The 27,703-nt window shown below is 45.9% G+C and overlaps 2 protein-coding genes and 1 pseudogene across 2 annotated transcripts; 2 read left to right on the top strand and 1 right to left on the bottom strand.

Moving 5' to 3' along the window:
• Positions 1–1,694: 1,694 nt before the first annotated feature.
• On the bottom strand, positions 1,695–2,571 carry LOC125542405 (17.9 kDa heat shock protein 2-like). The gene has a single exon (XM_048705441.2). The coding sequence runs from the start codon at positions 2,454–2,456 to the stop codon at positions 1,959–1,961; it is 498 nt and encodes a 165-aa protein (XP_048561398.1). The 5' UTR covers positions 2,457–2,571; the 3' UTR covers positions 1,695–1,958.
• Positions 2,572–14,426: 11,855 nt separating this feature from the next.
• Positions 14,427–14,900, top strand: LOC125547683 (putative B3 domain-containing protein Os03g0621600). The gene has a single exon (XM_048711488.2). The coding sequence runs from the start codon at positions 14,427–14,429 to the stop codon at positions 14,898–14,900; it is 474 nt and encodes a 157-aa protein (XP_048567445.2).
• Positions 14,901–19,483: 4,583 nt separating this feature from the next.
• LOC125547681 (NADPH-dependent aldehyde reductase-like protein, chloroplastic pseudogene) lies at positions 19,484–20,812 on the top strand (annotated as a pseudogene).
• The last annotated feature ends 6,891 nt before the right edge of the window (positions 20,813–27,703 follow it).

The following is a 27,703-nucleotide window of genomic DNA, read 5'->3' as shown; positions in this document are numbered from 1 at the left end:
GGTAGTTCGTGCCACATGGAGAGACTGTCCAAAAATTAATCAACGTGGAGGTGGAGCGCATCCTTGCTTGCTGTTTCGTGGGGGATACCTGGCTGCCACACAAATACATTGGGCGTCGACCTGCCGACCTGCCGTACGTACGTGGCGGTTGGTGCGATTCGGTCGTGCATTATTATCTCTTGCCGGCGGCGAAATATCGCACACTCCCAACTTCACAGGAGACCCGCCGTTGCGCCCCCAAAAATATCCGCGACAGAACCGGCCGACCAACTGGCTAGCTAGTAGCTAGTGCCCAGGAGATGCGTGGTGCATCCAAACTTTTCAGACCAACTAGCTAGCTAGTGTTCAGGACGTGCGTGATGCATCGAAACTTTTCAGACCCGATCTATCTCTTGTTTTACTTCGCGAGGAAGACCCAAATTATCTTCGGTTTCATCTCAATATATAGTGTGCAATAATGCATCTACTTTTGTTTCAGTTGCCTGAAATTATAATTTTCGTTATATTAGTTGATTTTGCATTAGAGGAGCGAAGTTCCGAACTTGAGGCAGGGACGTTGGGAGGCAGTTAATCATGGTATCGTCGGCGGCAATGAGTCCGAGACTTGACATGTTTTGGTGCAGGGTACAGGGGATGGTCGACAGCGCTAGAGAAGGTGGGGCCTAGAGGAACGGTTGGCGACGGTGGCTCGGGCAAAGCAGTGAGCGACAACATTCACTTAATGAGGGTGGCGGCAAAAGAGAGTTGGACTGACGGTATGGGAAGGGGGGGGGGGGGGGGGGGGGGGGAGGGGACATGTGCCATCATGTTGGAGAAGAAGAGCAATGCATCGGGGGAGGAAGGTGACCAACATGATCAAACGGCATTATCTACCCTTTCATCTCGTGGCTCTCGGACGAACAAGGCGATTAGGGTTTCCCCTGACTCTCCTAGGCGTTACCGCCCATGCCGTCCGCCACGTCTTCTGTGGCCTTAGGGCCATGAAGACGTGATGGACTCCAGCCCTTATCTGTGGGAAGGACCATGCTCCTTTTTTAGTTAATGTTTTGAGTTCAGTTAGGATTTGTGTCCTGCTTAGGAAGACGAGGCGACAACACCTCCCTGTAGATGGAATAATGTCCTTACGTCCTAGCCCCGTCCCGACGGGTCGTCTAGCACCACCGAGGCGTGTCTTTGATAAATCTCGGGATTTGTTCGGTGCTGGTCTTTGGTGGATCTGTTTGAATTCAGTCTTTGTTTGTCTCTGGTGGATCCATCTTGATTTGGCTGTCCATCACCTTTGTTTGTGTGTCTATATGTTTGATCATTTCAATCTATTCTTCTCTTTGTCGGTGTTGGCTGATGTTCTAGTGTGCTGGTCCTATGAGGACTTAACATAACAACTTCTCGATTGTCTATGATGATAAGGTTTGGTCGACTCTGGTGAAGAAGGGGTGATGACGATGTCATGCCTTTGACTCGCTCCACTGGTTTAGTCGTTTCTAGGTGGTCCATGACCATGAACACTGATATATTTTTGTCACTTCTGATGCATTTTTAACTGCCATGATATATTATAAATAGACTACGAAGAGATCGAAATCGAACGGTTTGGGCCAATCGACAGAAGTAAAATAAATCATGCGCTTGATGAATAGGGTTTTTTAGGCAGGCTTGATGCAGAGGTGGTCTCATGTTTCAACGACTACAGTTAATTAGCGAGTACTTTGTGAACACTTCATTAATTTGAGCGTGAACACCAGAACTAACAAGTAATAGTACAGGCAAACATGCAAGCACCTCGCTCACAAGTCACCACAGCAAGCCACAGACCGACTCAAGCACGTAGTTACGTACATCGAACACCACAATTTGTGGAATCACACCCAAGGGAACCGATCGAGCAGATCATACGAGCGGCAACTTACCGCACGTACGTCTGCACTCTGCTCGCACGTCGGCACCGGAGTACGTCGCAATCAGCACGGGCTGGCCTCGCCGACCTCGATGACCACGGCCGGCTCGGGCATGGTCACGGCGGCAACGGCGACGCCGGCCCTGGGCACGGTGACGGTGAGCTGCGCGCCGCCGTCGTCCATGGCAGCCCTGACCTGGCCCAAGGCGGCGTCGTCGGGGAGGTGGAACCTGCCGAAGAAGGTGGCGACGCTGCGCTCGACGTGGTGGCGCGTCTCGCTCTTGGCCTCCCTCCGCAGGTTCCGCTCGCCGGCGATGACCAGCACCTTGCCCTCCTCCTCCACCTCCACCTTGACCTCCTCCTTGGTGACGCCCGCGGGGAGCCTGGCGCTGAAGACGTAGGCCTCCGCCGTCTCCCGGCTCTCGATGTAGGTGTCGGCGAACGCCGTGGTGTCGCTGGCCAGCCAGGCGTCGGTGCCGCTGGACGCCGTGGTGCCGAAGATGCTGCCGAAGGGGTTCCACGAGTCCAGGGCCAGCGTGTCGAAGAACCTCACCAACGACATCCTCTAGATCGGTTTAGCTAGCCCTGCTTGGGGATATGTATGTAGCTTGTGTAGTACCAAATGCTAGCTAGATCGTTTCCTTTTGTGAATGCTTGGAGCTGGCTAATGGCGAGGCACCGGCTATATATGGACGACGAAAGTATACACCAGCCACCAACCTGCCTTGCGCCTTCCTGCGGACCCGCAGCTGTCTCTGTAGCTTGAGTTGTCCTTGCGCTTGCGGGAGTAATGTGAAGTGAACCGGTCAGTTTCGTTGGTTTGCGCATGGACTCATATGGGACGATCACGAAAGCACACACGAGAAATCCGAGCAACGGTGAAAGCCGACCCGATGCACCTAAAAAATGCATCGAAAAATATCCAAAAAAATACTACTTTACAGGACCATTTTACGCCAAAATATATCGCACGTGAAGCTAAAAAATTGAGTTACAAACGGTCCCTCCCCGGCAGCCGGCACAACTTTTCCGGGCCAGTCCGATCGCGACGTCGCCCAAATTTGTTGGCATATCCTCGTCACCTCGCTACGGATGCTAGCTAGGCTTCGCGACCGATCGGGAGCTAGCCGCCGTGCACAGGATTCGCTCGCCACGGTGTGGGGCAACATGCCCCACGGTCGACGTCGTCGAGTTAAGGGCTCGATGCGCGATCCGTTCACACTCTTTCTCACTCACACGTTGTGTCGCCGACGAGAAAGATCGCGTCGTGCGCAAGGCCGGCCACGTATGTGTAGGACGTTGAGGTAACGATGGCTCAACAGTTGTACCTCTTGGTGTGGCCTGCGTATTCTTTAGTGGTTCCACGCAAGATTCTAGCCTCTAGCTAGGATTGTGAAGGCAAGCATTCTTTTAGCTAGTGATGTTACATACGCACAGGTCACATAGCTTAATCTTGCTTCCTGTTACATTTGGTGAGTCGTCCATGTTCTTGTTACGTTTGGAAAAGGGAGGGCTTCTCATTAATTCTTTGCGCCGTATCAAATTCAAAGCTTGTGCGTCACCACATTTCTGTTTTCAACCTTGCTGTCCAATTCGCTTTGCTCAGCTTTTTTTTTTTAGACAATTCGCGTTGTACAGCGTTGTGCCCTTGACTGGTCGACGTACGTGTCCGCTGCAAGCCTGCACAGGAGCTGAAGTCAAAATATAGTCCAATCTACAGTAGATTCTAGAGTGCTTTTCTGCCACACGTCCACCGTGCATCTTTCAAGCCGGGTGAGTTCGGACAAAGATGAGGTCGTCAGACGTCCCCGTTTTTCTCCGCCATGAACTGTGGATTGTCGATCCGATCCCGACGGCACGTACGTCCGTGATTCGCCTCACTTCCATTGACACCAACATCGGGTTTAATCTCCTTTTCGAAACGAAAAAGGGAGAAGGAAAAGTTTTGGTCCACGAAAAAACTCCCGGTCCCAACAGACATGTTATGCCGACTACTCGACGACGACAAGTACCCATCAGCAGCAACCGCTACGTACGTCCTCATCCGGCAAGCAATTTCTTCCTTCTTCATTAACACGCACGCAGTTCAGACTTGAGAGAGAGAGAGAGAGAGAGAGAGAGAGAGAGAGAGAGAGAGAGAGAAAGAGAGTGTGCTACGGTGAAGATAATCCTTGACCTTTTCATGGCTTGGCTAGAGTTTGGTGTGGGAGATGAGATGCATGCGTGGTGCGGCTGGTGCCATTCGGAGTTGAATGAACCTTGGACAGCACAACACGTACGTACGTACTGTCCTACTCGTGAGAGATTTTCCCCGATCGAACTAAATTCCAAAGTCTCGTGGCAGCTACGCCAAGAGAATAGTCACTGCGCGTCAATTAGTTCCGATGGAGGTTCTATATTTGGTGTGGTGTCTTAGCATCGAAGGAAAGAATTCACCACATACATATTCGTTAGGCGAAAAGGGAAATTTGTCATATCAATTGCCAAATCATCAATCAATCAGCAAAAGTAGTAAGAATACATGCAGAAGAATCGATCGGCTTGAACAAATAAGGAGATGTGTGCTTTGAGAGTGACTTCACGGGAATCACAGCGTCCGCCTTACGCAAATCCTCCTTTTTTTTCCTTGTTAGTTCCCGCCAATGAGTCCGTAGATTCGCCTCCCCTTTGCCTGCCGCTCCGGCAGCCGGTGGCGGAGAGGGTATTCTTGTTACCTCGGCTTATATAGATAGGGTTTTGGTTCTCGCAAGGGCGCCGCTCGGATGGATGACGGTGCTTCTTTTTCGAGCCAGTCTTTCGGGCTCCGATCCTCCTCAAGTTCGTTCCTCGGAACGGATTAGATGGAACTCCGGCGTAGATTTCAGCCAACTCCTCGGAGCGGCAAGGTTAGAGTTTTTTGTCATGCATATGCAACGGCGAGATTTGGTGTCAGGTTCTTCAGATCGATTCAAGGATTCAATGAGGACGACCGCGGCTACCGAACGCTGGTCCTAAGGGGCACGTGCTCGAAGACTTCCCGGTTGTTATCGACAAGGTCTAGCCGGCTCTGGTGTGGGAGAGGCAACAGCGGCGCGTCGGCAGCTCATTCTGATGGCAGCAATGGTCGTTCGGTTGTCCATGGATGTCAATGTAATTTTTATTATTTTTGGGGGTGCTTTATACTTCCGGTGAATCTTTATCATAGATATGATATTTTTGCAAAATAAACGTTCTCCTTTTTTTTTGAAAAAAGAAATACCGTGTTTATCCTTATTACAACACATAATATTTCTATTTTTAATTAGTTAATACAATTAGTAGCAATATTCTTTTAAGAAACAGTAAAAACAAAATATTAATTCAAGATTTACGGAAACAAAAAAAAACATGCTATAGGCCGTGGTGAATGAGGCCCATGAAGAAGCGCTTCAAGGGTTAAGATTGAAAAAGGAGCACCTCTTGCCAGCGGGAGCTATGTCTCGCATGTTATGAGACGTAACCCCTGCAATTTGCCAACTTTTGGCGGTTTAAAAAATAAATTGTCTTCTTTCAGCTTTTTCTATAAGCCGCCTTCCTCATTCATTGGGACTTCAAAACTAGTTATGAAATAACTAATTTAGAAACCTTAATAAATTTTGAGAGTGGCTTATTTATTAGGGGAGAGGCAATTTATTTTGAAAGCTACCCAAAAGAACTGGCTCTTAATGTAGAAGCGACGCAAGTTATTTTCTGTGTGATTTTTTATAGTTTTTTCACTATTGAAAATGGTCTTTTTTTGGGGGGGGGGGTGTTTATTATTTTCTATGTTTCCTTCTCGGTTTCCATCGGTTTTATTTAGATTTTTTCCAACAGGTGTCTATATTTTTCATACACATTGTACATTTTTCATATATATCAAGAACATTTTAAAAACACTTTTATGATTTTTGAAATATATGATTAACAATTTTCAAATATATGATTAACATTTATGGAATATACATTATAATATTCATTTTTTAATGAATCCACAATTCACCGGATCCCAACAAATACACCGCGAAAGAAGATTACATCGGATAGAACTCTAAAAAAATCAAGGAGAACATGGTATGGAAGATCAAAGAGAGAGAGGAGTACATCTAGCTACTAGATATGGACCTGTAGGTCTGTGGTGAACTACTCACAAATCATCGGTAGGGCAGCAAGGTTGATGTAGAGGCCTACCGTGATCGATTTCCCCTCCGGTAGAGTACCGAAAAAGGCCTCCAGATGGGATCATGGAAGTACACAGGCTTGCGGCGGCGGAAAAAGTGTTTCAGGTGGCTCTCAGTTGGTTTGGGAATATTTGAAAATTTATAGAGGTGGAATTAGGTCAAACGGAGCTGCATGGAAGTCACGAGCTCAACCCCCCTCCCCCCCCCCCTCGAGGGGCGCGCCCGGTGAGCTCGTTGCTCTCTCGTAAATCTTTTGGCCTCCCCTAGAAACTTCTAGGATCCATTCTGGTCTAGAAAAAATCACCTAAAGTTTCATCGTGTTTGCACTTCGTTTGGTATGGTTTTCTGAAACGCCAAAAAAAGCATAAAACAACAACCGGCACTGGGCGCTGAGTTAATAGGTTAGTCCCAACATGTGATATAAAATAGCATAATAAAGCATCCAAAAATTATAATATAATAGCATGAAACAATCAAAAATTATATATACGTTGGAGATGTATCAACCAACAGGGTCCAGGCTGGCAAATTCTGCGTGTGGGCGCCCGACACCGTCCCACTAAGGTGGCCCCAGATGCGCCCCCTAGTCCACCCATCATGGAGCGCGCAGCCTGGGTGCCAAGGTCCAAGCCGACCGGGCAGATTGGACGGCTCGGAGGGGCCCCGAGAAGTCCCTGCGACACAACATGGGGCATCAGATGGCTCCGAGGCAACCGCAACCGCCTCCCATGCCTGTCGCGACCGGACCATCGGGGTGCACATCAAGAAAAAAATTCTATACATGTTTAACGTTTTTTAAATATATGACGATCTTTTTTCAGATATACATTTTGATGTCTATTTTCATTAAAAAAAATTCCAAATACATGTTTTTGAATATTTTTTCAAATACGTTTCAAACAACTTTCAAATACATGTTCAAACATTTTGAATGATACAACTATTTTTTTCAAACGATGTGAAGATTTGTTTACATCATATAAATATTTTCTAATAATGTCACAAATATGTTTTTTGAAACACATAAACATTCTGTAAAATGTAATGTATATTTTCTAAATCGTATGAAACTATTTTTTGAATTATGCAAACATTTGTTTTGCATTTTATTACTTTGTTCAGACATGTAAGATACATTTGTTTGAAACACGAAAACATTTCCCAAATGTCATGGACATTTATTCATGGTATCAAGTTTTTTTGAATACACTAACAAATAATTTACATTGTGTTAACATTATTTTAAAATATAAGAACATTATGGTTTTTGAAATATATGTGTTTTTTTGAAAAATATAAAAACAAATAATAGTACGAACAATAAAAACGAGCAAATAATAATATGACACCATTTTACATTGTGTTTTCATAGGGGTAAGTGTACGCGCGTATGTATGATCGCTTGCATCTGTACTGTTGAAAAGAATGTGAGTATACTTTTTTGAGACATGAGAACATTTGCTAAATGTCATGAACATTTGTTTGAACTACACTAGCATAGAATTTACACCGTGTTAACATTTCAAAACAATTAAGTACAATTTTTGAAATATATTTATTTATAATATTGTTTTTGAAAATATAAACATGAATAAAAAATGAACAAAAAAAGAAAAACTAATGTGCAAGTACCTGCATTATGGGTTGGTCCATTTGGGGCATCCTTCAGGCAAGATGGGCTTGTTTCTTGCTGTGAGCGACACTCAGACATATGTATATATATATCTCTATGACCAGCGGGCCCATATGTCAGCAGAGAGGGAAAATAAACGATAAAAATTGAAGCCGGTCAATTTCGAACAAGCAACGTAGCGCTTGCAAGAGAACCGCGCTAGCTCCCTGCCAAAAAAAAGAAGAGAACTGCTCTAGCAACTTTTTTTTTTGAGGGAACTATTCTAGCAACTTGGCCAATCGTACTTTTTTTTGAGACAATCCTGATATCGTACATAGATAAATTCTTTTTTGAGACAATCGTACATAGATAAATGACACCTGCGTGGCTTTTAGGTGCAGCCCATTTTGCGCATTTTTGCTTTTTTAGAAATTTGTAAAAAGTTTGTTAACTATAATCACAGTAATAAAAATAAATTTCAAATATTCGTGAGTTATAAATATTATACGTACAAATAAAGTAATTTATTTATAAAATTTTCACAGAATTTTAAAATATTCAATTTTTTGTTATATTTGCTTGTGATAACTTTCACTCGTGGCACATATGCATAATTTCTATATAACTGAAATATAGACAGATGTACATATTTATATTTGTTTTTGATTTTTCCATAATACTGAATTTTTTTAGTTATACGAAAAATAATTAAACAACAAACTTATGAATTATGAAAATTTGCATATCATTATTCAAATGTTTTTATAACTAAAATAATATTTATGAATTCAGTTTCACCAATATTATGATAATCTAAACTATGTAAACATTTTTATAACAAGAAATACAATTTAGTTTATATGATTTTTCCAAAAATAATACGTCCAAGCTATTTAAAATTATTTGAACATTTTTCTAAATAATTTATCGTATTGTATGTATAATATTTATGAACACACTAATATTTGAAATTTATATTTAATACTTTTACGTACTTTTTACAAATTCTTAAAGAAATAAAAGAATGCTAACATGGGCTACACTGACTGCAGCCCATTTAAACCCCATGGGCCTGTTGATTTATTTATAGATAAGGCTTTTACACTCACATGACAAATAATCTTAAGTGGTGGAGTCGCTAGCACAGCTTGATCACTATCCCCAGGACGCTAGTTTGAATCCTATTCACTTCAATTTTTAACTGGGATTTTTCCTTTGTGCTGACATATGGGGCCTGCTGGTCATAGAGACATATATAAAGCAAGCCCCCCTGTTAGAAGTGGGTCCCATGCCATGCCCGCGTGCCAATCAATATATGGTGCCACATCAGCGCATTATATGTCTACAGATAGGATTATCACTGTATTTGCACGCTTGTGCCAAGTTCTAGAACCAGTTTGATGTATTTTTTAAGTTCATGCACCAAAATGAACATCGGTGACAAGTTTAAGCACCACCCGTGATATTACCTCAAGAATTAACTACATAGTACATATTCATTAGCAGCGAAGGAAATTTTATAGGTTTTTCACTGTTGCCAAATCATCACCCGCATTTTTTTGCCAAATTATCAATCACAAAAAAAATGCCAAATCATCAATCAACAAAAGCAGTAAGAATACAGAAAGAAGAATCCATCGCCTTCAACAATCAAGGAGATGTGTGGTTTGAGAGTGACTTCACGGGAATCACAGCGTCCGCCTTATGCAAATCCTCCTTTTTTCCTTGTTAGTTCTTCTTTTTTGTGAAAAAAGGGAGTAGCGTGTTTTTCCTTATTTTACAACACATAACATTTTTTTTATAATTTAGTAATAAAATTAGTAGAAATATTATTTTGATAAACAGTAAAAGAACAATATTGATTCAAGATTTACAGAAATAAAAAAATACATGTTATAGGCCGTCGTGATTGAGGCCCATCAAGAAGCGCTCCAAGGACCAAGGCTGAAAAAAAGAGAACATCTTGCCGGAAAGTCCTATAGGATGCATATTGCGTCCAACTGTCGATGCTTCTCCGAAATCACTAGTTGAGAAGTACTTGTTGCAAAGATTACTTCAATTTCCCTAATTACGACAAGTGGCGCATATGCAACGCGCCATTTGTCGTAACCTGGTAGTTTTCCTTTTTTCCGTAGATTAGTTTATTCAAAATCTTTTATCTCTTAAACCATGCATCCAAATCTCGAACCACTTTTACCATTGAATTCCTCGCGTCGAAATTTTCCAAAACCAGATCCCAAGTTGATAGGTTTTGACGAACTTTTTTTTCACAAAAAAACGGATGAAAAAACCGAACCGAGAGCACGGATTTTTTCCCTTTCCGAAAGAGGCACACCCGTGCCTCTCACGAAATCACAACCATGCCTCTCGTGGAAGCAAAACCGTGACTCTCGCGGAAGGAAAAAAAACAGAAAACGTGTTTTTTTTCGTTTCCGAGAGGCACGACCGTGACTGTCGCGAAAGCAAAACTGTGCCTCTCGCGAAAGCAAAATCGTGACTCTCGCGAAAGGAAAAAAAAAAAAAACACGTTGTTTCGCGCAAAACCGTGACTCTCGTGAAAAAAAAGAAAACACGCTAAGGAAGACCGGTAAAAAACCAAAACGTCAAAAAACCCGGAAAAAACCGTTTAAAAAGCCGAAAACGCGTGCGGAAAAATAAAAAATAAAAATCTAGAGGAAGCGCCCAGAGCGCGACACATGGCGAATGGCTGAGAGCGCGCCAAGTGGCGCTGATCGTTGCGAGGCTCCAGAAGAAGCGCTCATTAACTACTTACTCTCATGCTTCCCACAGGAGGAGCGAGCGAGCGACAAACTGGGCCGGCCCATTTACTGTGCTAAACAAGTTTCCGGTTTCACGAACCTTGTAAGGTTCCTAGACGGTTTTAATCGGTTTTGGAAGAAAGGTTTCGTGAACGATTTTTTCTGGGTTTTCTATTTATTTTTCTTTGTTTTCCTTTTTTTGGTTTTCTGTTTCTTTTTTTTCTATTCACTTTTTAATCTTTTCCTAACAATTATAATTTTTCTAAATAATCAGTTTTTATAAAAATGTCTGCTTTTTTTAAAATTTATTCCGTACTTCAAAAACTGTTTGCGAGTACAAAATTTGTTCTCATATTCAAAAAAATTGGTTGCGATTACAAATTTTGTTCTTAAATTTTAAAATGTTCATATTTCCAAAAAAAATCATATTTTCAAAACAATTCGTAAACTTGAAAATTTGTTCATTTGTTCAAAAAAATGTTCTGGTTTGAAACATTGTTCATGTTTTCAAATTTTTTCGTTTTGCCAAATTAATTCTTTTTCCTAAAAAAGTATTAATTAGAAAATTTGTTCTTGGTTTTTGAAAATGTTTGAAATTTTCAAAATTGTTTGCGTTTCAAAAAATGCTCAGAATTTCAAAATTTCTTCATTTTCTTTATGCTTTTAAGAAAACAATTGGAATTATAAAATTTGTTCATGTTTAAAAAATATTATTCTTTTCCGAAAAGAATGAAAATATCAAAATTGTTCATAATTTGCAGGAAATATTAAGAAAAATCATTTGATGTTTCAAATCTGGCTCTGTTGTCTGTTCGTAAAGAATCGCAAGAAATGTTAGTACTCTATTTATGGCATGGCTGTCTGCATGTGGTAAGAAGGTGGTAGATCGCGTGGTCGAGTCCTACCCAGTGCTCTATTATATCGGGATTTTTGCGTCGTTTTGTTTTGCATTCAATTCGATTTTGTTCTAGTGGGCCGATCTAGTCGTGGACCCCCCTGTGCGGCACACACTTCATTCGACGCAATGTCCCTTCTTCATTAACACGCAGTTCAAACTTTAGAGAGAGAGAGAGAGAGAGAGAGAGAGAGAGCTGTGGTGAAGATAATCCTTGACTTTCTCATCGCTTGCCTAGAGTTTGGTGTGGGAGATGCATGCGTGGTGGCCATTATGGCAAGAAAGATCTTGAGGCGCCATCCTGAGTTGAATAAACCTTTGGACAGCACAACACGTACATACTACTCGTGAGAGATTTTTCCAGATCAAATTGAATTCCAAAGTCTCTTGGCAGATACACAAAGAGAATAGTCACTGTGCGTCAATCAGTTTCGATGGAGGTTCTATATTTGGTGTGGTCTCTTAGCATCCTAGGAAAGAATTAACTGCATGCATATTCGTTAGGGGAAAAAATAAATTTGTCACATCAAACAGCAAAAGTAGTAACGATACAGCCATAATCCATGGGCTTGAACAAATAAGGAGATGTATGGTTTCAGAGTGACTTCGGGGAATCACAATGCTCACCTTACAAAAATCCTCTTTTTTCCCCTTATTAGTTCTCCTTTCTTCAGGCAATCAAATGCTTTATTAACATTTTTATATACATGATGAAAAAATCATAATTTTTAATACATGGTTTATTATATATATATATAATATTTTAAAGTATGAGCAAAGTTACAAAAATAAAAAAAATAAAACAGAAAACTTAAAAAAAACAGTAAAAAGAGGATGTGGCCTATCACACTCGTGGGCCGGCCCAGCTCGCTCTCCTCTTAAGCGAGTCGTAAGCCAGACTCGCTAAAGGCTAGACATAGCGCTGCCTGCTCGCTCTTATGACGAGTGTGCTACCGGGCCAGCAATTAATATTGCAGTGGTGCAAGTTGTTTGTCTGTGTGGGGTTTTATAGGTTTTTCACTGTCGATAGTGTTATTTTTTTGGGGCTTTTTAGTTTTTTCGATTTTGTATGTTTCCTTCTCGGTTTCCACAGGTTTTATTTAGATTTTTTTCCAAGAAATGTCTACCGTTTTCGTAAAGATTTTACATTTTTTTTATATACATCAAAAAATTTTTAAAACACTTTTACCATTTTTAAATATATGATTAACATTTTTGAAATATATGATCCACATTTATGAAATATAAATTTTTATGTCTACTTTTTAATAAACATTTTTAATACTTTATCATTCATAAATATATGATTAATTTTCTACTACAACAAGTTTTGCCTTGCTTCGGCCAGGCAGGGGCAATGACGATGCTTGGCTCACTTCAGTTCTTGTAGTCGTCGCTAGGTGGTCTACAGATTTGATGCAATTTTTTTTTTATGTTGGTTGTATTGACATGATTGAAGATAAATAGAGCGAAATATTTTTCGCAAAAAGAAACATGTAGAATAAATACGTGAGAAACCATTTTTTTCTTAGTAATTTTCCACGCTCTCACTGAACTCCACACGGAGAGCCAGTTGCAAACTCGCAATCACAAACAAACTCATGGACACCTGGGGCGTGTTTGGTTGCCCGCATGCAGCCCAACCAAGCCCGCGCGGGATGTGCGCGGCCTGTTTGGTAGCCCGCATACATTATTGGGCCTGCATTGCACGCTTCTTAAAGCACCTCAGGGCCTGGCTCACTGGGAACGCATGAATCGGCAGTTTCTCCAGGGCCAGGCCCGAGCGGTGCACGTGGGCGGGCGCGGCTGCACGCGCGCGACCACCCTCGAGAAGCCGCGTTGCTTCCCGAAGCACCGGCAGTTATTAGCCTCACCGCCCCTCACCGCTCCCTCTCCCCACTCTTCCCCACTCTCCCAACTCTCATCGGCGGCGGTGGATCGGAGCAGAGGAAGAAAACCACCGGACTCCATCACCGGCGGCGGCGGATCAGGGCAGAGGAAGAAGACCACCGGACTCCATCAATGGCGGTAAGCACTTCTCTCTCTTCGACATGCACGCTAGATTCGATCCACGGTGATAGAATCGATCCACTGCGGAGGGGAATGGGGAATAGAGGTAGATAAGCATAGGGGTAGTTCATACTAGTTCATAGCAGTTCATACGAGTTCATACATGCAAGATCGGAATGCATAAGGTAGATTTTGGGATTGGGGGATAGGGGAATAGGGGGAAAGGGGGTACACAACGGACACCGGCCGACCGCGGCGGCCGTCACCGGCGTGCGGAGCGGCTGGTCGAGCCGCTGGCCTTCATCTTCTTCTTCATCATCGTGCGGGCCGACGGTTCGTCCTCGTCGTCCTCGGCGGAGTCGAGGTTGATCTGCCAGGTAGGACAGACTGGCTCCGGTGCCCTAGCTGGCATGTCTACCACCTCTTCTTCCTCCTCCTTAGGCTCCCCGCCGATGACCGCCGGCGGCGCGATAGCCGTCTCCCAGTACACTGCGGCACAACGGTCATTAGGAGCCCAGTAGGGTCTTGTACTTGCACCACTTCTTCCTCTGTTTAGGGTCATCGGAGACGGCCTGATTCATGGCCCATCAAATGATGTCAACTGCCATCGCGCCCTTCGCTAGGTCAGGAATCAGCGTCTTCAGCTCATCTTTAGTGGCCTTCGTGAGCACGGCATTAGATTCGTTCTGCATGTCCGGCATGGAGCCGAAGTTCGAGCACACCTCCATGGTGTTCTCGAACTTGGTCCGGTCACCAGCCGTCCACCCGAGGAAGAAGGCCCTCCAGCCAATACCCCAAGGGAAGGGGTTGGCGTTGGAGCTGGAGCTAGAGCTCATGGCGATGGGGAGGAGGAAGGTTGACAGTGAGAGAAGAGAGGGGGTGGGTAAATAGTGGTGGGCAGGGTGAGTAAATATAGGAGGATGGAGAGGAGGAGAAGAGTGACAGTCATGCCGTTTTAACTACAAGCTCTTGAATTAGCAATGAACTCTGTGCAATGCCTGACTCCATGACTTGTGTGCAGATCGAGGACACGGAGGTGCTCCCGACCATTGACAGCAAGGGCAAGCAGCCCCTTCACCCAATGCCCGACGAGGTTGAGCTGCCGCCCACCGCCGAGGAAGACCCGAAGACGCCTGAGGGTGGCAACGACGAGGGCATGGAGGAGCCCCCCAGCAACAAGCGCCGCAACTACGGCCACTACCATCAGGAGGATGGCCCAACTCACTTCTGCAAGGTCATCCTTGCACCGAAGCTTGAGTGCATCCCCATACCCCTGGACTTCACCAAGCACTTTGTCGTGGTGCCGACGGAGTTCAAACTCAGGAACAACACCGGCTGCTCCTGGAAGATGACGGTCAAGCTGATGAACGGCAGGGTGACCCTGGATCAGGGTTGGGCCACCTACGCAGCCATTCATCAGATCAAGATCGGCTACATGGTGACGTTCAAGCTCCTCACTCCTGACACCCTCAAGGTCATCATCTTCGATGACGATGGCATTGAGGTCGTCAACAAGTGCGGGAAGCACGACGAAGCCTTCGCCGCCAAGGAGTAGGGCCGGGCCACCTCTTTCGAGTGTACTATCGAGTCTGCTTTGAACATGTTTATGGTTTATGCATTGAACTGTTATATCTGTGGTACTACTTATACCTGAATTATGCTAGTTGATACTTTGTTTATACTCTGTTGTGCTTATGATGTGTGCTGCCGAAGTGTGGTGGTAACCTCACCAACTAGCCAAAGAGGTTACCACACATCAGGACTTGCATACAACCAAACACCATGCCTTGGGTTTGTGGACTAACATGCAGGCAACCAAACACCAGACAGTGTGGTTCAGCCCATGCAGGTAAAAGGGCATGCAGGTAACCAAACAGTAAACATCATGCATATGATGCATTTGAGGCTGCATTTGCATAGCCAGGTTGGATGGAGAAGTGTATGCAATGCGGGCACTATAGCGCACAACAACCAAACAGGCCCCTGGCGATTACATCCCATGCGGCGCCTCCAGCGACACTGCCACTGGACAGCCGCGTGGCCATCGTCACCGGCACGTCGTGCAGCATCGGGCGTGGCATCGCGACCCACCTATCCTCCCTCAGCGCAAGCCTGGTCTTTGGGTACGCCTCCAGCTCTCAGCACGCGCACGCGCTGGCTGCTGAGAGCATCTCCAGCCGCGCCCCCAAGACGCCCCCAGGCCGTTTTTAGCGCCGACGCCAAAAAATGGCCCAGTCGCGCCCCCAAGATGCCGAAATCTGTCGGATCGGCCCGTTTTCTGACCCGGCGCGCCCAGGCCGAACCCAGCGCACTGGGGGGCGCTTGGGGGCGCCGGCGGAAGGGAAAATCGCCCGGGTCCCCACTGTCAGGCGAAAAGTCACACTAATTCGCCCCGTTTCCCCTCTCCTTCCCCGACACCTTGCCGATCCCGGCGTCGCCATCCACCTCTCCACCGCCACCGCCGCTATCTCGCCATTCCTCGCCGCGAAACAAAGAAAGATCCCCACGACGCCCTCTCCCCCCACTTTCCCCGAGTTTCCCTCGCCGCTCCGGCGCCCGCCGACGAGTCTGCGCACGACGCCCGCTACGTGTTCGGTGCTTTGCCTGCCCCGGCCGCGATGGACTCCGACGACGAGGAGATGCTCGCGGCGTTGCTCGAGGAGGAAGCCGACGCCGCCGCCCAGGACGAAGAACACCTCATGGTCCTCGCCGCCCTGGCCGGGTTTCTTGCCGGCGATGCAAAGCCGAGGCGAGGCGGCTCGGCGCAGGGGCGACGGAAAGCAAAGAACCGTCATCGGCTCGAAGGCTATTGCATGCTCTACTCCGACTACTTCGCCGACGCTCCACTCCACGGCGACAAAGTTTTCCGGCGCCGTTATCGGATGGGCCGAAAGCTTTTCCTCAGGATAGTCAATGAACTCAGGGAGTACGACAACTACTTCAGGTGCAAGAAGGATTGCACCGGCACACTTGGATTCACCTCAATCCAAAAGTGCACGACAGCTATGAGAATGCTTGCATACGAGGCTCCAGGTGATTCACCCGAGGACTATGGGCGCATGGCCGAGTCCACGATCATTGAGTGCACCTACAAGTTCTGTAGGGCTGTGGTGGCAGTGTTTGGACCGAGGTACTTGCGATCACCCAATGCTGAAGACACTGCTCGGATCCTGGCACAGAATGAAGCAAGAGGATTTCCTGGTATGCTTGGAAGTATCGACTGCATGCATTGGGCATGGAAGAATTGCCCGTTTGCTTGGCAGGGGATGTACAAAGGTACCAAAGGAGCTTGCAGTGTGATACTTGAGGCAGTGGCCACACAGGACCTCTAGATTTAGCACGCTTTCTTTGGTATGCCAGGAACTCACAATGACATCAACGTGCTGCAGTGCTCTCCTGTTTTTGCCAAGCTCGTTGAGGGCCATTCTCCTCCGGTGAACTTTGAGATCAATGGACACCAATACAACAAGGGGTACTACCTAGCAGATGGCATCTATCCGAAATGGTCAACATTTGTGAAGACTATCTCAAGCCCTGTGCCAGGAGGCAAGAACTCCCACTTTTGGAAGGTTCAGGAGGCTTGCAGGAAGGATGTCGAGCGAGCATTTGGCGTGCTCCAATCTCGATTTGCTGTTGTCCGGTACCCTGCTAAGACTTGGTCGAAAGATCAAATGTGGGAGATCATGACTTGTTGTGTCATTTTGCACAACATGATCATTGAGAGCGAGCAGGAAGAGCCAGTGTTTGACACTGAACCATATTACAGGCAGGGTCCTCTTGCCCAAGTGGATCACCAGCTCCCTGCAACATGGACGGCCTTCCTCAACATGCGCCAGGAGATCCGAGACCCACAGGTGCATCATCAGCTGCAGTAGGATCTAGTGGAGCACCTATGGAGGCTCAAGGGCAACGCCTAGCTGGACGTGCAATGAAATATGATTGTTTTTATTATTTGTGATGATTTTATTGATAATTTTATTTGAATGAGCGCCGAAACACGCCGAAACACGTCGAGCGTGGGCCGTTTTGCGCCGGAAATTGGGCCAATCCAGCGCCGAAAACGGGCTGAAAGCGCCGATACTGGGCCAATATATGCGCCTGGGGGCGACCTGGGGGGCGGGGCGGCTGGGAACGCACTAGCACCCAAGCCTAAAATAGCGTCGGCTCGCTCCCAAGCGACGGTTTTCGGCGTGTCTTGGGGGCGCAACGGCTGGAGATGCTCTGAACTCCCGCATGCCGTGGCGGTCAAGGCCGACATCTCCAACGAGGCGGGCATGTCCTTCAGCGGCCCGGCGCACATCCTAGTGGTCTGAATAAAATTATTAAACTTTATTGCTTTGGCGCGGCTCATGCTCATCTCAATTAAAGGGTCAAGATGAAAACAGCTGAGCCAATGATGAGATATATCAGGTATGTGCGTCCGTAAGATTTTTGCTTATAAACCAACTAATCTTCTTGATGGAGATATTTACTTACCCCTAGAGTCTAAGGTAAAGATCCCTAGAGTTGTGGTTTTGAGTTGCAACAAGCCCAAAATTTGTGTCTTGATACAATTTACTATTCTAGAAAATTCTCGTTAGGTAAAAATATTTTGTGCATACATGATATTTTATTTAGCATAATATCTGTGAGGACAGTAACATATAGGATATGTACATGTGAGAAACCATTTTCTTAGTACGGAATAGTAATTTTCCACACATGTATTAAAGGTGATGTCAATCTGCTAGAGTTGGTCAACAACATGGATAAGAGCATGGAGAGGGAGCGGACAAGCAGACAAGCTGCGTCCCGCGTGTCCATGGTGAAAGGGTAATCAAGATAGATAATCCACACCCTGCGTCACTCATGACAAAATGCTCTCCGATAGCAAAACCATATTTATATAAACTCAACCCAGACAGCCAGTCGCAAACTCGCAATCACAAACAAAGCTCATTGGACACGTCGGCGATCACATCTCCTCCGCCGGCGGCAGCAACGCTCCCCTTGGCCGGCCGCGTGGCCATCGTCACCGGCGCGTCGCAAGACTCTAGCGCAGCCACCTAGTTCATATAATAGTTGTGATGACTATAGATATGTGTAAATTACTACTAACATGTAAAATAAATATGCTTGGGAACAAGACTCTAACGCAGACACCTGCCCATGCTGAAAGGGTAATCAAGATAGATAATCTGCACCCTGCGTCACTCATGAAGAAATGCTCTCCTGTAGCAAAACCATATTTATATGAACTCAACCCAGACAGCCAGTCGCAAACTCGCATGTCTAGGACTCCTCCGCCTTCCGCCGGCGCCATTCTGCGCTCGTCTCCGGTGGCCTTAGGGTTTGTCAGCGGGAGAGCTCTGTTTTTACATGTTCCAACGAGTATTGTTAGGGTTTGTGTTCTGCTCAGAAAGACGAGACAACGGCGACTCCCTGAAGATGAAATAAAGTTTTCCCCGCCTAGCCCCCGTTCCAGTGATGTGTCTAGCATCGTCGGTGAGCGTGTGGAGATGTGTCTCCGGCGAATCTGTTCTTAGTGGATTTGCTCGAATCTGTCCTTGGTGAATTTGCTTGGATCTGGTCGTAGTTCGTCGACATTCGCGTGTTTTCAGGTTGGATCCTTCCGATATAAACTACTCTTCATCCGTGGCGGTTGCTGTTCTATTGCGCTAGTCCTATGAGGCCTTCGCACGACGACTTTTCGGCTGTCTACTACAACAAGTTTTGCTCGATTCCGGCGAGGGAAGCGACAATGATGGCGATGCTTCGGTGTTTTTGGTCGTCATTAGGTGGCCTGCGGATCTGGATATAATTTTCATTATTTATGGCGTTTGTTGTATTGACATGATTGAAGATGAATAGATAAAAAAATTCACAGAAGAAAATGTAGAAGAGGAACCATTTTTTCCTTGTAATTTTCCACACAGTAAACAAACGACCGTGACTCGCAAAAAAGAAAAATTCCACACATGCATTAAAGACGATGCCGCCATGATAGTTACTACATGAAGTTGGCCGACGTCATGGATGGATGAGAGCATGGAGAGGTAGTATCTCTTGGGGCGTGCCCATGGTCAAAGCCTCAAAGGGGAAGATTGATAATCCACGCTCTGCGTCACCGATGACGAGTGTGCTCTCCGCTAGCAAAACCATATTTATAAGAACTCAACCTCGGCGATCACAAACTCGCAAAGTCAGTCGCAAAGCCCGTCGCAAACTCGCAATCTCGCAAACAAGCTCATGGCCACCTCGGCGATCACATCCCCTCCGGCTCCGGCAGCGACGCTGCCCCTGGCGGGCCGCGTGGCCATCGTCACCGGCGCGTCGGGCGGCATCGGGCGCGGCATCGCGACCCACCTGTCGTCCCTCGGCGCCAGCCTGGTCCTCGGGTACGCCTCCAGCTCTCAGCAGGCCGACGCGCTGGCCGCTGAGCTCCCGCGCGCCGTGGCGATCAAGGCCGACGTCTCCGACGAGGCGGGCGTCCGGTCCCTCTTTGACGCCGCAGAGACCGCCTTCGGCGGCCCGGCGCACATCCTGGTGGCCTGCGCGGGCCTGGGCATCGGGACCTACCCGTCGCTCGCCAACACCGCCACGGCGGACTTCGACAACGTGTTCGCGGTGAACACCCGGGGCGCGTTTCTGTGCCTCCGCGAGGCGGCGAACCGGCTGCGGCGCGGGGGCGGGGGCCGGATCGTGGCTGTGTCCTCGACGCTGGCGGCGACGCTGCTCCCTGGCTACGGGGCGTACACAGCGTCCAAGGCGGCCGTGGAGGCGATGGTGCGGGTGGCCGCGAAGGAGCTCGGGTCGGCGCGGGTGACGGTGAACTGCGTGGCGCCGGGGCCCGTGGCGACGGAGCTCTTCTTCGACGGGAAGAGCGAGGAGGCGGTGGAGAGGTTCAGGGCTGGGCACCCGATGGGGCGGCTTGGGGAGGTGGGCGACATCGCGCCGGCGGTCGGGTTCCTCTGCACTGACGCGGCCGAGTGGGTGAACGGCCAGGTCATTCGGGTCAACGGCGGCATTGCTTAATTACTGTGGCTGTTCGGCGCTGTCTCTCTGTGTCTCCTGTGTCGAACGGATGCCTCCGTTTTTTTAAACTAGATGATACCCCGCGCCTTGCTGCAGAAATTTGTATGTGAATTTTCAGAGTAACATCGACATCTCAAAGAAGAAAACAATTTCAATCCATAAAACGTTAGATTATTTATATAGGAAATGATTGAAATTTCTTGCTGGTACAAATATGTACCATATGATAAAGTCGTAGCAGTTTGCAGCATGAACCATATAGCGTTTGATAAAACTATAGCAACTTGTAGCATGTACTCTGTATATATGGTATCCCATTCTTTTCATACTCGACAATATATCCCATGGAAGATAATGGATGGTTATCACACAGTTGGTTAGCGATGTGTTGAGGCTTGGACTCCAGTTTGAAAGTTATAAACGACGGGTCTTTTGTGCCCTTCATCTTTGCAATTGTGCCTGTGTATTTCATCTGAGCTTCTCTTATTGAAACGGGGGTAGAACTTGCAAATTACTTTTTGTAGAATGAGGTGGCATCCTTGAGAAGATAGGAGTATGTTGTCAATCAGGGTAATAAGTGGAATGAAAATATATAGCAAACTAATTTCAATAGGAGTACTTGTGGCTTTGGTTGTCCATTTGTACTGCCTGCCACCCCGTGGTTGAAAAGATAAGTGGTAAGCTGAAAATGCAACGGGATGATGTTAATTTAGATGTGTGTGTTATAATAGTACGCTGTTTTGCTACTTACCAAGTGAGGATAAATAAAATGCACTCTTACTTGCCGCTGACCAAATGAAGTTAAATAAAATGCAGATTTACTTTGCTGCTACCTCCTACAAACTTAACAGAAGGTGTACATCCATGATTTTCTATATATGACAGAGAGGAACAGTTTAATACACACACAAAAAAGGGAAAATGATGAAAATTCCAGAATTATTAAGAAAGATGCTCAAATAAACGGCAGTACTAAAATTCATAATCTCCTTGTGCTGCTTCAAGTTTGTGATTTCTGTACACAAACTAATAACAGAGTAGGAAGTCGTAGAAGTTTTAATACACCAGAGAAACCAAGTTGAGTGGACTGATTCCATTGAATAATTATTTTATTTTCCCATGCTTATACAAATATTGTCACATTTCACTGTTACCCTGCTAAAGGTGATGTATACGCTTGCAAAAGGTAAAAAAGTTCTATGAGCCAAGCGAGTTGAGACCCAGTTTTCCCTTGCTAAATCTGTGGTTGTATCTCTCTTCCCTCCTTTACACATCTCTCATTTTTATCAGTTCACTTATCTAACATTCACAGTAAACTATATATACCATATGGATAAGTTAGAGATAAAGCTTGAAGCAAGGACACATTTAGACTTGTCAAGTGTGTATTATTTCCAAGATGTACATACAGTCATTCAGGCTACCAGAACCTTCACATGTATATTTTTTGTATGTAGTTATATATGATGATATGTCAATACAAAGATTCATTCATCTTTGTCTCCCAAATTATGGATGTAGTTCCAAATGTTCGCTGGACATGAAAAAGAGCCGCTAGCCTGCAGCTTGAACGAACTAACATCCTTTAATTGTTCTCAGGTATGTGACTTGGCTCAACCAACATACTACTTATCTCTCTCTATATATAGAGCACTCGGATTGCACATGAGATAAATATTACATAGCAAAATTTTAAATCCATTGCATGAACCAATGACAACTTGTCGTAGAAAGATACAGGAAAAATCAACTAACGAACACAATGTGGTGATATATCAAAACATGGAAAAAATATATGAGTAATATTTCGTTATGTTTCTGTACAGCATCAAAATCGCATCAAGCTTTGCATCGGCCAAGACATAAAAATTTAAGAGCAAAGTTCTGTTACGTATCGGTACAGCAGGCAGGTCACATCAAACTTCGCATCAACCAAGATATGAAATTTCCAAGATAAGAATAGAAAAACCAACCAAGAAAACTACATGATGTAGTTCTAGGATTTAGAACCAAACCTGTAGCGCGCGGGGGCGGAATCAGCAGACACCTCGAAGAGAAAACTGCGATGAGAACCCAGGGAGGGGACGGGAAGGGATGAACTCCACTGCTTAAAAGGGTGAGCCACTGGGTTGATTACCGAGTGCGGACTTTTGGTGATCGGCCACCATGGCGGGTGGTATTTTCAAAAAATCCAAAAGCCCATTTAAAAGTTTAAAAAAATCTATGGAAACTTATATGCGTTCCGCACGAACGTGTGAAAATTCGTTTGAAAAAGTTGTAATTTGTAGGCTGTACAAAAAAGATAAAATTCTGGCCCAACAATATAAAATACCGGCCCATTTAAAAATATGTATTTGTCTTTTTTGTACACGCCACATGTGAAAATACAATATTATGAAATTTTGCATATGAATCATATACATGTGTGTGTGTTCACAATTTTTTTTTCGAATTTTTTCTCTTTGTGGAAAATTGTATTTTGAAAACATCCACCATGGTGGTCGACCACCGTTGGCATTTTTCCGTCGATTACCCTTCAAGAGGAGGGAGCAATAAATCCATGAGTTCCTTTTGACATGAATCCATCTGTTTCTGCTATTTTAGTGCCGCGCATTTGTGGCATTGAGCTGGAAGGGATTGCGACATAAAAGCGGCAGCGGGAAGATGAACGAATTTGATGGAATTAATGCTCATCTGTCGAGCAGCGGAAGGGCTGGTAACGCATCTCTGGAGAGGTTGCTTGCCGGGACCGACGGCGGTTACGGCTGAATGCTTAGCCTCGACAGCTTGGTGGGGGGGGGGCAAGCACGGGTGGTGACGGCTGCTGGTAGAGCATCATGGGCGACAACATGGTTGTGGGCTCGTGGCACAGTCGCCGGAAGGGCTCTTGATGGCAGTAGCTAGATAGAAGTAGGGTTAAGTTTTTTTGAGATAAGGAAGGGTTGGTCGTGGCACTGTCTTTTTTTGACGCTATGAACGATGGACCTTAACTATGGGCTTCTGATGGGCTTTTGGTGACGACTGGAAGGCGAGCGGTGCCGTGGATCTAAGACTGACAGTAGAATGAGGGGTAAGTATGAGGAGGCAAGATCCTAGCTATGGAGTAGTTGTAGACACGAGTTTTACGAGTTCAGGCCCTTCTCGGAGGAAGTAAGATCCCCACGTCTCGGTGCCCTGAGGTGGTCGACTGGATTATATATGTGTGTGTTTACAAAAGATGCGAACCCTTGTCCCAGAGAAGGGGGGTGGCTTATATAGAGTGCGCCAGGACTCCTGCTCCCCTCCGTTACACAGGGTTCAATGTACATTAAAGTGGAACGTTACTGGTAACGCTAGCAATTAAGTGCTATAAATGAAAATTAAGCCTATAAGTAAATGCTCGACCGTTGTTCATGCAGAGTGGCTTTAGATCTTCTGCTCGTCGAGTGGCTTCTGCGACGGTCGAGTGACATTGATTCTTCTGAGTGGAACGTCTCTGGTCGAGTGGATAATGGTACCCTTTGAATGATTCTGGCTTTAGGGTGATGTCCTAGGGGAGGGTGTCTAGGTCAGGCCTATGACCCTACCCTAGGTACATAGTTTCATCATTAGCCCCCGAATTGTTCAGGGTTCGAGTGGAGAAGGAGTTGATAACCTCACCGATTCAGCTTTTGCACTTCGGAAATGTCTTGTCCAGAGGTCGAATGAACATTCATGATGACTTCAACTGCTTATTCAGTCGCCTTGATTCATTCTTGGTTTTGTCGAGTGAACTTTCATTGTTGAGCTTCGAGTATTGATATGGGAAAAATCTTCCATCTGACGGGTTGCTCTGCTGTCTGCGGATTTCACGGGATTCGGATTTTGGTAAGCACGTCGGATGGGGGAGGCTACAGTAATCGGGACGGATTAGGCAGGCCGCCTCGATCTCCGTGCCACCTTTTTCGCCACGTATCGCGCGTGCGACTGTTGCGGGGTTTGATCGGATGGCCTGGGCCCATGAGTCAGCCACTCGGAAATGCCCTCATATAAGGCGTTGGACAGGGGTTTTCGCACAATGCGTTCTCGTTGTTCCCCTTCCTCCTCTGCTTTCTCCACCGCATCTGCCTCTGCTCTCGGCATCGTCGCCCCGCTTGAACTCGATCCGCTGCCATGGGGAAGGAGAAGACGGTGGCATTGGAGTGTGCGAAGAAGGAGACGGCGAAGGCGAAAGGGAAGAGGACCAGCTGGGGCGGGTCTTCGTCGAGGTCCGGCCTGTCGCCTGGCTGGATCCAGGGCGACTGGATCCGCTCGACAATCAGCCAAGATGATATCGATGACTTGGTTGAGAGGGGGATTGATCCCCCATGGATCGGCGCGGCTCCCAGGGAACGAGACCGAGCCACAGCCGCAGGAGGGTGAGTGCGTTCTCCTTGCCACTCACGTCGACCGCGGGTTTTTCTTTGCCTCCCCATCCTTTCTTTCCCGGTTTCTTAAACTTCTTTGGGCTCAACTCCACCACTTTTCTCCAAACACCATCGTGTACCTCGCCGCTTTCGTGTCCATGTGCGAGAACTTCTTGGGTTGTCAACCACACTGGGGTCTCTTCAAGCACATATTCACGTGTCGTTCTCAGACGGTCAAGAAGGCCAACCCGAGTGACGAGAGGACGCACGTGATACAGATGTGCGGGGGTCTTGGAATTCAGATGAGGAACAAAAACACTTTCCCAACCATGATCCTTCCCGAGTTGGTCCGGGGTTGGCAGTCGACCTGGTTCTACTGCAAGGACCAGCCGACTCCGGGTCAGTCGACTAGACTTCCCCCCTTTTTCATGGCTTGAGTGGAGAAGCCCTCCACCATGAGAGTGATCCCAGAGGAGAAGGTGCAGGTGAAGGTGTTGGTCGAGCGGGTTGTCCAACTCGTCCGCGACGGAGTGACCGGTATGGACCTGCTGGAGGTCTTCCTCAGTCGACGTATTGCTACCTCTTGAGCACTGCGTTGGTTTTCCCCGAAGAGGAAGGGATGATGCAGCAAAGTAGCATAAGTATTTCCCTCAGTTTTTCAGAACCAAGGTATCAATCCAGTAGGAGGCTACGCGCGAGTCCCTCGTACCTGCACAAAACAAGTAAATCCTCGCAACCAACGCGAATAGGGGTTGTCAATCCCTACACGGCCACTTACGAGAGTGAGATCTGATAGATATGATAAGGTAATATTTTTGGTATTTTTGTGATAAAGATGCAAAGTAAAATAAAGGCAAAGTAAAAAAGCAAAGGAAATAACTAAGTAGTAGGAGATTAATATGATAAAGATAGACCCGGGGGCCATAGGTTTCACTAGTGGCTTCTCTCGAGAGCATAAGTATTGTACGGTGGGTGAACAAATTGCTGTTGAGCAATTGTCAGAATTGAGCATAGTTATGAAAATATCTAGGTATGATCATGTATATAGGCATCACGTCCGAGACAAGTAGACCGACTCCTGCCTGCATCTACTACTATTACTCCACTCATCGACCGCTATCCAGCATGCATCTAGAGTATTAAGTTAAAAACAGAGTAACGCCTTAAGCAAGATGACATGATGTAGAGGGATAAACTCATGCAATATGATGAAAACCCCATCTTGTTATCCTCGATGGCAACAATACAATGCGTGCCTTGCTGCCCCTACTATCACTGGGACAGGACACCGCAAGATTGAACCCAGAGCTAAGCACTTCTCCCATTGCAAGAAAGGTCAATCTAGTAGGCCAAACCAAACTGATAATTCGAAGAGACTTGCAAAGATAACCAATCATACATAAAAGAATTCAGAGAATATTCAAATATTATTCATAGATAGACTTGATCATAAACCCACAATTCATCGGTCTCAACAAACACACCGCAAAAAGAAGATTACATCGAATAGTTCTCCACAAGAGAGGGGGGAGAACATTGTATTGAGATCCAAAGAGAGAGAAGAAGCCATCTAGCTACTAACTATGGACCCGTAGGTCTGAGGTAAACTACTCACACTTCATCGGAAGGGCTATGGTGTTGATGTGGGAGCCCTCCGTGATCGATGCCCCCTCCGGCGGAGCTCCGGAACAGGCCCCAAGATGGGATCTCGTGGATACATAAAGTTGCGGCGGTGGAATTAGGTTTTTGGCTCCGTATCTGATCATTTGGGGGTACGTAGGTATATATAGGAGGAAGGAGTACGTCGGTGGAGCAACAGGGGCCCCACGAGGGTGGAGGGCGCGCCTGGGGGGGGGGGGGTAGGCGCGCCCCCTACCTCGTGGCTTCCTCCTTTGTGTCTTGACGTAGGGGTCCAAGTCTCCTGGGTCTTGTTCGTTGAGAAAATCACGTTCCCGAAGGTTTCATTCCGTTTTGGACTCCGTTTGATATTCCTTTTCTTCGAAACCCTAAAATAGGCAAAAAAACAACAATTCTGGGCTGGGCCTCCGGTTAATAGGTTAGTCCCAAAAATAATAAAAGTGGATAATAAAGCCCAATAATGTCCAAAACAGTAGATAATATAGCATGGAGCAATCAAAAATTATAGATACGTTGGAGACGTATCAAGCATCCCCAAGCTTAATTCTTGCTCGTCCTCGAGTAGGTAAATGATAAAAACAGAATTTTTGATGCGGAGTGCTACTTGGCATAATTTTTATGTAATTCTTCTTAATTGTGGCATGAATATTCAGATCCGAAAGATTCAAGACATAAAAATAATAATACTTCAAGCATACTAACTAAGCGATTATGTCTTCTCAAAATAACATGGCTAAAGAAAGTTCATCCCTACAAAATCATATGGTTTAGTCATGCTCCATTTTCGTCACACAAGAATGCTATCATCATGCACAACCCCGATGACAAGCCAAGCAATTGTTTCATACTTTAGTAATCTCAAACCTATAAACTTTCGCGCAATATATGAGCGTGAGCCATGGACATATCACTATGGGTGGAATAGAATATAATGAGGGGGGTTATGTGGAGAAGGCAAAAAAGGAGAATGTCTCACATCAACGAGGCTAATCAATGGGCTATGGAGATGCCCATCGATTGATGTTAATGCAAGGAGTAGGGATTGCCATGCAACGGATGCACTAGAGCTATAAATGTATGAAAGCTCAACAAAAGAAACTAAGTGGGTGTGCATCCAACTTGCTTGCTCACGAAGACCTAGGGCACTTGAGGAGGCCCATTGTTGGAATATATAAGCCAAGTTCTATAATGAAAAATTCCCACTAGTGTATGAAAGTGACAAGAGACTCTCTATCATGAAGATCATGGTGCTACTTTGAAGCACAAGTGTGGAAAAAAAGATAGTAGCATTGTCCCTTTTTTTGGGACAATGCTCTATTAGTGATGACCATCACACTTCTAT

Source organism: Triticum urartu, chromosome 3A (assembly GCF_056163025.1).
Source record: "Triticum urartu cultivar PI428250 chromosome 3A, HENAU_Tu73, whole genome shotgun sequence".
Classification (NCBI taxonomy): Eukaryota; Viridiplantae; Streptophyta; class Magnoliopsida; order Poales; family Poaceae; genus Triticum; species Triticum urartu.
This window is presented reverse-complemented; position numbering and strand designations above follow the sequence as displayed.